Source organism: Colossoma macropomum, unplaced genomic scaffold (assembly GCF_904425465.1).
Source record: "Colossoma macropomum unplaced genomic scaffold, Colossoma_macropomum, whole genome shotgun sequence".
NCBI classification, from domain to species: domain Eukaryota; kingdom Metazoa; phylum Chordata; class Actinopteri; order Characiformes; family Serrasalmidae; genus Colossoma; species Colossoma macropomum.
In genome coordinates, this window is record NW_023494784.1 from 11,581,387 (window position 1) to 11,593,855 (window position 12,469).

At 43.0% G+C, this 12,469-nt stretch overlaps 1 protein-coding gene across 1 annotated transcript in view; it reads right to left on the reverse strand.

Annotated features, from left to right (window-relative positions):
- LOC118796652 (receptor tyrosine-protein kinase erbB-4-like) overlaps positions 1 to 12,469 on the reverse strand; it is a 600,895-nt gene that overhangs the window by 328,984 nt on the left and 259,442 nt on the right. Inside the window, exon 2 of the mRNA XM_036568052.1 lies at positions 7,719 to 7,870. Within this exon, the coding sequence (XP_036423945.1) occupies positions 7,719 to 7,870 (152 nt within the window). The remainder of the gene's footprint in view (positions 1 to 7,718; positions 7,871 to 12,469) is intronic.

The following is a 12,469-nucleotide window of genomic DNA, read 5'->3' on the forward strand; positions in this document are numbered from 1 at the left end:
ATTGAGTCTCAATTCAAGTCTTGACTCAGTACAGGTGAGTCTCAAGTCGAGTCCCAAGTCAAGACAGTCGAGTCTCGTTTCAAGTCTTGACTCGGTACAGGTGAGTCTCAAGTCGAGTCCCAAGTCAAGACAGTCGAGTCTCGTTTCAAGTCTCGACTCAAGTCTAGTCCCAAGTCAAGAGTCCTAATCTTCGTCAGCTAATTTAAGGCCACAACACTGAATAATGGTGACAGTACTGTAGCCTTTTAATGACAGCATGTTAATAATTTTGTATTATTATTATTTTTTTACCCTTCCAACTAAAATACAAAATCCATGGCACACAGATAACCAGGGCAGGCACACTGTATACACAAAGAGTGATGCACTACACATACAAAGAATTTGAAAAGTACTACTGAACTTATAAAAATAATTCATGGGGTAACAAGTAAACTCACTAGTTTTATTCAACCTAAATCAATACTTTGAATGAACGATTCTTTCACTCAATGTAAGTTTTTGATTAATTGTTTGTTACTATATAAACCAATTTTAGTTTGATCTGATGAGCCATTTTTTACAGTGTAAGTTTTCTGCTCATTGCTTTATCCACAGTTGTGCCACTGAGAAAAGAAGAAATGGGACACTCTACAGACTTGTGGTCCTCACAGCCAGGACCAGAAGTCAGGACTGCAGGATAAGGATTTGTTGTGTAGTGTTTGAATCACCTGATGTACTACAACTACCATGAACACCAGAACTAAACTGCAATGTTGGTGGTACGACTACACTCAAGAAGAACCGTGGGGAAATGCTGATTTCAGTGCTTCCCAGTGGAGAAACACTGTCACTGCATACACCAAGTAGTGAGAATAACATATAAAAAATACAAATATTGACCTGACAAAATATTTAAATCGAAATAAACACTACACACATAATGGAAGTATGGAATAACCAAAGTTTGAGTGGAGGATCATGTCTGAAGTTTGGGCTAGCTGTTCAGGATAGCTGTGTCCCATCAGTTTTGGGGCAGTTGTGGGCTGGAGGTTGGGGACCCAGCCTTGTGACCGGAAGGTCGTCGGTTCGACCCCCTGAGCTGACAGGACGTGACTGAAGTGTCCACGAGCAAGGCACCTAACCCCCAACTGCTCCCCGGGTGCTGTGGATAGGGCTGCCCACCGCTCTGGCCCCTAGTGTGTATGTCGTTCACTGCTCACTGCCCCCTAGTGTGTATGTGGTTGTTTCGCTGAACAGATGGGTTAAATGTGGAGGTGAATTTCCTCGTTGTGGGATTAATAAAGGATAATTCCTTATTTATTTATTTAATATTATTCATGCCATTGCTGTTGACTTTGTGTGAGGTATGGCAATCTTCGGCAAGCTTTTGCTGCTTTTCCAAGTCTTGAGGTTTTTGAGAAGTGGCGAACGTATGCTCTGCTAGAGAGAGCAGCTCTCAGGCATCATCCTTAGACGCCTTCTTGGACAGGCACACTGTCACAAGTACGGTAGGCCTTCAATAGGCTTATGTACATACATGTGTCCTGCATATGTGTCCAGTTTGGGTGAAAGACCATGCCTGAAGCTCCTCCTCCTTTCAATCTTACTTCCTAAAAACCTTGACAAGTTCTCGTGTGCCCCTGTTTTCACAGTTCTCCTAGCACGTGTGACTGTACAGTTGGCCCTGTGTCTTGGGAGCTGGGTTTTACTGCTCTGAAAGGTAGAAGCTCCATTCCTCCTGCACACTGCGATGGAGAGGCCGAGCCATAATCAGCCTCACTTTATCAACTCCACTAAACTCCTCTAAACCACGGCCCCATCAGCCAATTACCTCTGCGGGAGGCCAATACTAATGCTGCGCTCTCACTCAGCCCACCCGCCGCCTCAGGGGGTGGCATTTTGTTTGCCATGGCGGGGGGTAAGAGGATATTTTCATCACTATTGTTTCGCCCAGGGAAAAAGGGGTTGGGATGTGGGGGATCTCAATAAAACGCTCTCTTTAGTGTTGTGAGATGTGTTGCCTCCTTATTGCTTCCAGGGCCCCCTCTGTCTTACATAACGAAGCAAAATATTCTCATACGTGTACTGGTTAAATATGGTATTTAATAACAAAACGCATGGTTTAACACTCGAGATACTAACAAATTCACTCATGCACATTTAAGCCATGTGAAATAGTGAAAACACAGCCTGTTGTCAGTTACTTGATATGCTACAACATTAACATTATTGCTGAGTGGATATAAATATTGTGTCCAAAAGTCAGGATTGACCCTTCTTTCCACCCTAATTTCCAGTCAAAATTATTAATATATTTAATAAGAGTTAATAAGAGATATTCATTTTTAGCATCAGGAAAAAAGTAGAAAACATGACAGTTTACCTGACGGAGAGTTTTAGTGGTCTACTAGGTCTTGCATGGTTGTTATGAGTCCCATGTTCTCTGTATAATTTGAATATATTTTTGTTTTCTTTACTGCTCTTCCTTTGACTTCCCCTTAATATCCATTATGTAAGTGGATTATCTTATATCTAAACTCCGAAATATCTCCTAAAATAACTTAATAGTACTTGATAGCCATTCTGACTGGAAATTAAATAAATGAAAGATGGTCCCTGACTTGTGCACAGTTCTGTAGATTATCACTAAACATCCATAGTCATCATTCGGTTCATTAGAAACTTGTACGTCCACTCATTGATCGCTTTATGAGGTCCACCTACCTTAGGAGTCTCTGAAAAGGTGGCCGGTCAGCATATGCTGTATGAGATATAAGGGTCGCAGTAGGATGCGCATGTTAGAAATGATATGGAATTGCAGCATTTATTGTATCTCTGCTCACTTCATATTCCAGAGGAACGCACACCAGAGGAAAGAACAAGTCTCTTCATGGCAGTTCTGTCGCATCCTATTACCTTTAGCAGCATGGAGTTAGCAATTGTGTCAGATAATATGCAGAAATCTAATCTGATGTGAAATTGATCTTGTATACTTTCGTGTCTGGTATGAAACATTTTGCCCAGAGCTCTTCCTCTCAAAGTGTTTTCAGCCTCCCTCCCTTGGATGAAAATTATGCACGGCCTGTACTTTCCATGTGTAACTTGGCAACTTGACTACACGGAGGCCTGCTGTGCCATAAAGTCTAAATTAATGAACTGACCACAGGGAGAGATGCTTCCACCATGAAAGATCCAAATTCACACAAAACCACAGTGAGAGGATTTTCTTGAGAACAGATCACCTGGACAAGGTCAAAAACCTGGAATGATTAAAGAATGAAAAGATGAGAAGGGAGAAATGGTAGCCGTTTCACTGAGGACTAAAATGACCCCATGTGGGGTCCTCGAGTGGTGTGATCATCCAAACACTGGCCAACCATCAACAATCACTGTGTGATACTAGCTGATGTAAGAGAATTGGCAGTTAGTGTTTTCCTTCAATTGTGTTGAGCTGTGCAATGATGGCTGCATTAGCAACGTGGTGGTGCTTCATGTTTTTTGGCAAAAGTACATGCTAACCTTCACACCCCCAGCTTTCTAGCATCATATGATAGGAGGACAATTAGCTTGCAGGTGTAATTAGCAATTAGTAAATTGGACAAAGACAACACAATAGCTGTGTCCCAATTCAGGGGCTGCATCCTTCAGAGGCTGAATTTAAAGGCCGGTTGCGTCACAGCGGCGTGACTAGGCTGTCCCATTTTGAAGGCTCCTTCATATGCGGCTGAGAAATGTGTCCCTCCGATACCTGGCAATGAAGGATGCTTCGCCAGCCAACATACTCCAAGGTTCATTGTGTGCTGGCAAGGATTCGAGAACATGGCGGCGTCAGCAAAGAAGCACACTTTTAAATGTAAGTGTTGGGTTTAAACTGAGTCGAATAGCTAACGATACAAACGTTTAAAAAAAGTGGTCTGAAGTAAAAACTTTTGCTAAAGTTTTGTTTTGTTTTAGGGAGTAAGACGCAGCCAGAGAGAAGCATTTCCAGCTCTATTGAATGAAAAAATTAAAAATGAAAACGTATTTAAAGAAAGACCCTGACAACAGTGGGAACAGCAGTGCTGTGACGCAAACAGGAAATCCACCGTAGAGTAGACCATGGCATTTCAGTTTGGCCTTCGTGGGTCTACTCAGCCTTCGAAGGACATGCCATGTTAAATGTTGGGGAACCAGGACAGTTTGATGGGAAACTGGCTAATACAGTGCCTCTCAACCCTCGTCCTTCATCGCACATTCTTTCTCATCTCTAATACACCCCTTTGACAGGGACATGCACAGATAGATGGGGGGTTTAGACCCTGCCTCTTCGCCCTCAGCCTGTACGAGTGCCCTTAGAGATTTATGCAAGGCTGTGTTGAGCTCTTAAATAGAGTTACAACTCATTCATTCATAGTATTGAGACAGCATAGTGGATAATTTGCTGTAAATTATTTTAATCACTTAAGGTCCCAGCTTTATTACACCATTATCATCAACAAAATCATCTAACACCACTTGGTCCAGCTAGGGTCGTGGTACAAGTAGGGAAAGCAGAGAAGCCCACACAACCCTGTCCCCCACAACTTCCTCCAGCTCATAACAGGGGAGACTGAGCCGCTCCCAGGCCAACTAGGAGATCCCTCCAGCAAGTCCTAGGATGATCTCGGGGTCTCGTCCCACTAGGTTGCGCCTGGTAAACCTCCAATGGGACGCAGCCTTGAGGCATCATAATCAGATGCCCAAACCACCTCAACTGGCTCCTCTCAACGTGGAGGAATAGCGGCTCTACTTTGAGCTCCACCTGGATGAGTGAGCTCCTCACCCTATGGAGTAGAGTATCCTGCCATCCTGTGAAGTAAACTCTTTTCTGCCACTTGTATCTGTGATCTCATTCTCTCGCTCATTACCCAAAGCTCATGACCGTAGGTGAGGGGGATGTAGACCGACCGGCCATATTGCCTTGTGGCTCAGCTCCGTTTTCACCGCTACAGTCCAGTATTGTGACTGCATAACTGCTGCCACCTGTCTTAGCCTGTAACCAAACTATAAGTACGTAATAAGCTAACTATAGGCAGTGGCCTTATTACATACTAAGGCTTATTATTCAGTAACTACACGGACCACAAAGCAAACTAGCTGAGCTGTTCTTAGGTTATGGAAGTGTGTAGTAACACTTTGTTGGCCATTTGAGGGGCTAAGTTATATTTACAATCATCTTGCCATTTTTACTAAAGGGCCCCTGTCTGTGCATAGGCCCACCCTTCAACTCTAAGGGCTTAACACAGCTCCGCTACTGGAACCAACAGACAGACAATATCTGTTGTATACATATACGTTTTTAACTTTTATATTTCTCTATTACAATGAAAATATAGGAACAGATGTCATTCCCTTCCATTCCATAGCAGTTCACATCTTTCTTGTCTTCTCTAGCAAGAATAATGGAGTTTAACTTGTCATATTAAGCATTTTATAGACATCGTTACAAAGCAGATCTCAGAAATCCACACCCCCGTTTAGCAAGCTGAGTGAGGCAAATTCTCAATACATAAAGGTGCTTGAAGCAATGGCATAAAATAAAAACCTTTGGTTCCCTGAAGAACCTTACAATGCATTAATCGCAAGAAATACTCTAGAACATTTCAACTCAACCTCAGGTTTTCTATTCTTTCACCAAGCGCATCAAAGTGTGAGTGGTAAGTGCAGGATGCAGCCGATAGCAACTAAAGTGTATTTCATGGGTTCTTCTGGGAACCAAAGATGGTTCACCAGTGGCGTCACTCCAAAAAACTCCTTTGGAACACTTATTGTTTGGAGTGCAGAAGAAACAAGAAATATTTCTCTCACAAATCTTTTGTCAAAGCCAAATTCTAACCCTCCCCAGCGCTGCACCGGCCTTCCTCACTGCAACTCGGCTGATTCAACCCATCACCGTTTTGCTAATCAGGAAAGGAGCTGATTCAGGTGAGTAACCCTTGCTGATGTTTCTGAGGACTGAGCTCAGGAGCCACTGGGATCATGCTTTGATGATTGCTGAATTGCCCCCCCCCCACCACCCATGCACCTACCTGCCCCTTCTTATAGCTCTCAAATACTGACCTCAGCTTTGCGGATGGCCCTGTGGGATCTGGCAGCCTCCAGCCAAAAAGCGAGGCTGTTAGCAACTCAGCTAGAATTACAGCCCAGTGGGACTTCACCGTTTCCCTCATCCACTCGAATCAACTGCAGTTAGCTGGTGATGGCTGAGTAAAAACCAGCCATCCAGTGACTGCGGTTGAAAGGCAGGTCAGGAGAGGTTGCCAGCCAGGTCCAAACACAGACCAGACAGCCTGCAGTTTTTTTTCCTTTTTTCCCCACACTTTTTCACTTCAGCATTTCCAGAAGAAAAGGTCTCTGACCTTCCTCTGATGGCCCATTACTTCTCCTCCATGGTTTCCCCTCGTTCTGACACAAGCTGACGTGAAAGCAAAGGGAATGTCCCAACAGGATCCCGGAGAGTTCAAACACCAAACTATCCCAAATGCACCTTCAGTGCTCATTTCTGGATCGGATTTTAGATGGGCTGGTTTTTGTTTCATTTCTATTGTAAATGTACCTTTCCTCATACTGTACAGGCATAAGAGTGTTAAAACGTATGAAATGAGAGTACCATGAAAGTATTTCTCTCTATTTTCCTTTGAGTAATACCATGAACAACCCATTTTTGGTTCCCTAAGTAACCTTTTTAACTTTTAAAGGATTCTTGTAAATGACATGCTCTAGAGGGAAGAACCTTTTCCAAGTTTAAAGAATTTTCACATAGGGTTCAATAGCACTTAGATGTTTGCCAACAATGCTATGTCCAAGCCAAGAAGCATTAGTAACTTTTATTTTTCAGAGCATCCTTGTCTTTTATATATACAGTATCAGTCCAAAATGTAGACACCTGTACTTATAGAAGGATTTCCGTTATTTATACTATTACTATGTTCCACATTTTAGTAGTGGAATAATAGTGAAGATTATCTGAACTGTCTGAACAGAATATAAATATATAATATATATATATATATATAGCTGTTGTCGGAACAAAGCCTTGTATCTCCATGTTTGATGTTTTTCGGTTTTTGACATAATTTGAAAATGCTGAGAGAGAGACAGAGAGACAGAGAGAGAGAGACTGACTATGTGACTCATAAAGAATTTAAACAATCAAAATGTCTTTAAGATTATGAAGGACATACATTCAGGCAGGAATGTCCAATCTTTTGACTGGTTACACTTACATTTCGAAGATGAAGAAAGTTTTTGAATAGCAAACAAGGCATACAGTATTACACAGTGTTTTATATATATATTATATATATACAGTATTACACAGTACTATACCCATGCAATACGGGGTCAAGTGTGTACTACCTGGGCGATTGTGTAGTGGCCACTGCCCCAAAGCAGTGGGTCAGACCAGAGCTGTTTTTCTACTACAGCTTTAATCAGGCATAATAATTTTTTTTTTTGTGCACATGTATCTCGGCCTCACAGACATTGCTGCCAAAGCAAGTGACTCCGGTGCGCCAGATTAAAATCTGTTTAAGGTAATAAAAGCAAGGAGGAATATTAAAGTTGTAAAATTAAAGCAGGGTAAACCTTTTTAAAAGTGGGGGAAACCTGAATGTGATATTCGACTGACTTAAGCCCAAAATATATTTGGGAACCGGCGGCTGAATGTGACTGAACCTGACTGGGTTTTGACAAATATTTCAAGCTCCAGTTCCTACCCTGAGAAAGGAGAGGTCTCGGCTGCGGTCGATGCTGGTGATCTCCAGGTTTCCCATCACCACCTCACAGTTTTCATAGTATTTTCGCAGAGTCCGATACTGCTGCTCCAGATCCGACAGAGTGCTCAGCTTATTCTCTGTTCCAGCGCACACTGCAGAGAGAGGAAGAGAGAGAGAGTCTGAATTCAGTGAACTCACTGAAACAGGAAAACACCATTTACATTAACTTAAGTCAATGTAAGTGGTCAAATGCTTTTTGGTTGGCTGATATACACAAGAATGGTGGTTTGGTAGTTGGTTTCTAGTTTCTAGTGTCTGGTTTCTAGTGTAATGTATAGAGTACATCAAATGACATATAGATCAATAAATACTCAAAATAATGCTGTTTATATGTTGTTTCCATCAGAACATTTCACCATTTCATAATCTTTTTCTCTGACAACCAAACTGTGAAATAGAGGGGGTCCTGGGGGGTCTGAGACCTCCTAATTAACCTCTTGGACCCCTGAATGTCTCAAAATTCTGAGGGGGCCCTGAAAGTAAACGTATGACGTTATTCTGTCCTTTAGGGAAAAACAGACGCTCAAATACAAATTCAGGGAAAAATCATTGTTTAGCTGCTTCACCCACAATCAGCGAGTGTCTGTCTTTGGTACTAACTAGAGTTGCAGCACTGCTCTGCCTAAGGGTGGTGCTGTAGCAAACTGGTTTACCCAGTTGGTCCTTTCAACTTCCGAGTCCGGTGGAAAGAGTGAATTGTTAGCCATTCTCAGACTGAAGACAGCAGAGAAGTGTAAGATCTCGCTGAATGTGTGGACGAGAACATTATCAATCTAGAAAAGAGCATTTCTGGAAGAACAATTGTTAAACCAGACATTTTGTTGCCTCTAAAATAGCTTTAGTGCTGCTATGGCGAGTGAGTTAGCAGCCAGTCAACGCTGGAGTAGTCAGCCAGCATGGGATCCCCCAAATACCAGGGGGTATTTCCCACACTACTGGCAAGGTCAGGTTCACTGTGTGAACATTTCATAATGAGTGAAACTGAACAAAAACTGGAATAAAATCTCACTGCATTAACTTTTTTCCATGTTAGTTCACCTCTTGGTGATGTTAAGCAGTCTCACATCACTCTAAACTAAATTTTTGTTCTCCTGCAATTTTTGATCAAAGTGTAACGACGCTTGCCTGTCTTTGAAATGTCTTCTGATTCGTGATTGCATCACTGTGCACCAGAGGAATCGCTCAGCTAGATCTGAGACCCTCCCTGATACCTCGAGAGAGAGAGATACTGTAGGTTTGGAGACTTAAGTTCAACAGTTTGATGACAAACAGTGACAAACAGCCCTGCGGTTGAATAATCTACAGATCAGCTCATCCAGCAGGCCTTCACCCGCAGAGCCGACCTGACACGTAATTAAACACGGCCATCTCCACCCATCAGCCACTCCTCACCACTCTCAGACATCGGCCATCTGCGGCATCAGCTGCTGAGACCCGGTAGGGGAATAAACCCACCCCCTCGCACGCACGCAGACACACACACACACACACACACACACACACACACACACACACACACTCTCTCGCTTCACTGAGCTGCTGTCACTACAGCCAGACTCACTGATACTATCACCATCACTATAACAGAGAGAGAGAGAGAGAGAGAGAGAGAGAGAGAGAGAGAGAGAGATGGGGGGTGGGCTGGTGTAGAAAAGAAAACAAACAAGGTGGGTGATAGAGGGAAAAAGAAAAAGAGATGCAGAGAGAGAGAGAGAGAGGGAGGGGGAAGGATGGGCAGGTGTAGAAATAAAAAGAAAAAAAGAGAGGGGTGACAGAGGGAAAGAAAGAGGGATAAAAAGAGGAAGGAAGAGCAAACGACATGACAGTTGGACAGAAAGAAAAGGATGAGATGGAAAGAAAGACAGGACAGAGAGAGAAAGAGAAAGAGAGAGAGAGAGATTTAGAAAGCAAAAAGACGGAGAGAGACAGAGCAAGAGAGAGAAAGAGAGAGAAAGGAAAAGAGACAGAGCAGATAAAGAATGGTAGAGAGACAGACAGAGAAAGCGAGAGAGAGAGAGAGAGAGAGAGAGAGAGAGAGAGAAAGAGGGAAAGAAAGATGGAGAGACAGAAAAAGGGTAAAAAGAGAGATGGAGAGAAATGAAAAGATGAAAAGAGAGTGAGTGAGACTCCCTCACACCTTCATCTTTTTCTTTAGTTTTCTTTTCTCTCCATTTCTCTCACTACACACTCACTCTTTCCATTTCTTTCTTCTCTCGCTCCTCTCTTTTTCCATCTTCCCATCCTCTTCTTTCTGTCCAACTCTCTTTATCTCCTTTGCTCTTCGTCCCTCTTTTTCCATCTCTCTCTCTCTCTCTCTCTCTCTCTCTCTGCGTTAAAGATAGCTCACAGTGCCCTTCATTGCACATTTGGCCCTGCCATCGAACTTTCATTATATCTTTCCTTTTTTTTTCATCCTCCTTTCATTACTTCACAAAGAAAGAGAGAGAGAGGATAAACAGAGAATAAACAGTATACATAAAAACAAACAACCAACCAAACAAACAAAAACTCGTCTTCAAGGTGGTCGGCTTTATAGAAACGAACGAGCCATTGTTCAAACAACACCCTCCGACCCCTTATTAGATCACAAGACGCTGGAGGAGCCGTACAATTTCAGCGAAGGACGCAGGAGGAAGGGAAATGGAAAAGTGGACAGGTCAGGTGTTGGAGCGGGGAGTTTTCAATAAGCGTTAGCATGCATTAGAGGGAGGGAGGTATTATACAGCTCGGTTAGTGGTAATAAACAGTTATTGCGCCCTCGGGGCTTCGCCGCTGATATTACAGGGAAAGTGTGGGATAGAAAGTCGTGGAGGGGTGAAGGGGTGGAGGGGGGGAGGTGCTTATATTAACACTGCCAACAATTCAGACATTCCAATAAAGCCCACCTCTATCACAGCAAAGAGAAGAAATCACAGTAAAGTGAAATGTGGAATAGAAACTAGAACACAAAAGAAATAAACGCTGAAAAACAACTATTTTTTTTTAAATACTGAGCTGATATTATTATCAGCCGTTTGGATTGTAATGCAGTCAAAAATGAACTAATATTAGTAATAATAATAAGTTCAATTTATATAGCGCCTTTCTCAAACCCAAGGACGCTTTACAAAGAGATCAGAAAGTAACAAAAAACATAATCAACAATAAATAAAACAACACAGTACACACACACGCACACACACACACAACTCTACATTTCCAACAGCTAGTGAGGGGGATTTACACTGACCACAGTACAGAGTCACTTAGCTAGCCTGAAAAGAGTCCTTAGCGGAGGTGGCAGTCTCACTCCACGACTATGGTGCGTCACACAGGCAGCCAGCACAGGAAGCCGTGAAGACTGAAAATGTCCCTAGCCATAAAGGAATAGCATTTCTTGCAGCTGAACACCACCAGTCCAGGCAGCCACATAGCTGCAGTGCAGCGACAACCAAGTGTCCGGCCCAGGCAGCCTCATAGCTGTGATGTAGCGTCGCTTAGGCAGGCAGCCAGCCAGAGAGGCCTCCTAGCCATGTCGTAGCGCTGCTCATGCAGCCGAACGCTACCAGCTCCACAGCTGCAGTGCAGCGTCATCCAAGCAGCCAGTCTAGCAGCCACGTATCTGCAATGTAGTGTCAATCAGGTCCCCAGTCCACGCGGCCTCGTAGCCGTGATACAGCGTCACTCAAGCGGCCGGTCCAGGCTGCATCGTTGCTGTAACGTAGCGTTACCCAAACAGCCAGCCCAAGAAGCCTCTGAGCCATGTGTGGAAAATCAGTCTCGGCTGCTATCTCGGTGGATGTGATGGCAAACTCCTCAGCCAGCAGGGAAACATTAAAGCATACACACAAACAATACCAAACAAAACAAACGAAAAACCGATGTAAAGCAGCAGCCATACTGCACTAGCGGACTTATGACGGAACAAACTCGCACACACACTGAAGCTATTAGAGCCTATTTAAACTGAGCTTTACTGACTGACTGAATTATGATTTTTCGTTTTCAGCTGTGAATAATCAAATATCAAATATCGTCAGTTAGACTTCAACCGCAGAAGTGCTGAATGATGTAAACAGTCTAGTGTGAGGGTGGAGCTTCTAAGAATTCCTAGCATTTTTATTGGTTTTGTTAATTAGCTCTTGTTTCTCTTATTTTGCATAACAATGAGTTCTCTTTATAAAAAGATCACCATCGTGATGACCATAATATCTTCACAAGTGAAGTCATCTAATACTAAGTTGTCATTACAATGTTGTTATAAGGATTTTGTAAGAATATTTAACCAATTTCTAGATTTTTCTTTCGAGTTTTAACTAATTGTAAACAATGAAGAGGCTTTATTAGTTTGAGGGAGTTCCAAAGTCGTCAAACAACAAGCCACGATCAAGTCCAAAACAATCCAAAACCAGGAAAACACTGTCATAACAAAGCCGAGGGGAAAAGGCAAAAAGACAGAGTCGTAATAAACAGGCAGTAGGTCGATAAACAGGAAAAACAAACCAGAATACACAATGAACCGCTCAGTAGCTCTGGAAACAGCAGCAATACCTTGAAGCTAAAGCCCAGTCTTCAAAAGCTAACTAAACAGATCACATGACGAACAGAACAGGTGAACAAAATCAGTATTCTAGCAAGGCCGATTTGGACAGGGGGTGTGTGGAGCAGTCAGAGTTACGTGATCATCCAAGGGGTTCTGGGGATTGGATTCC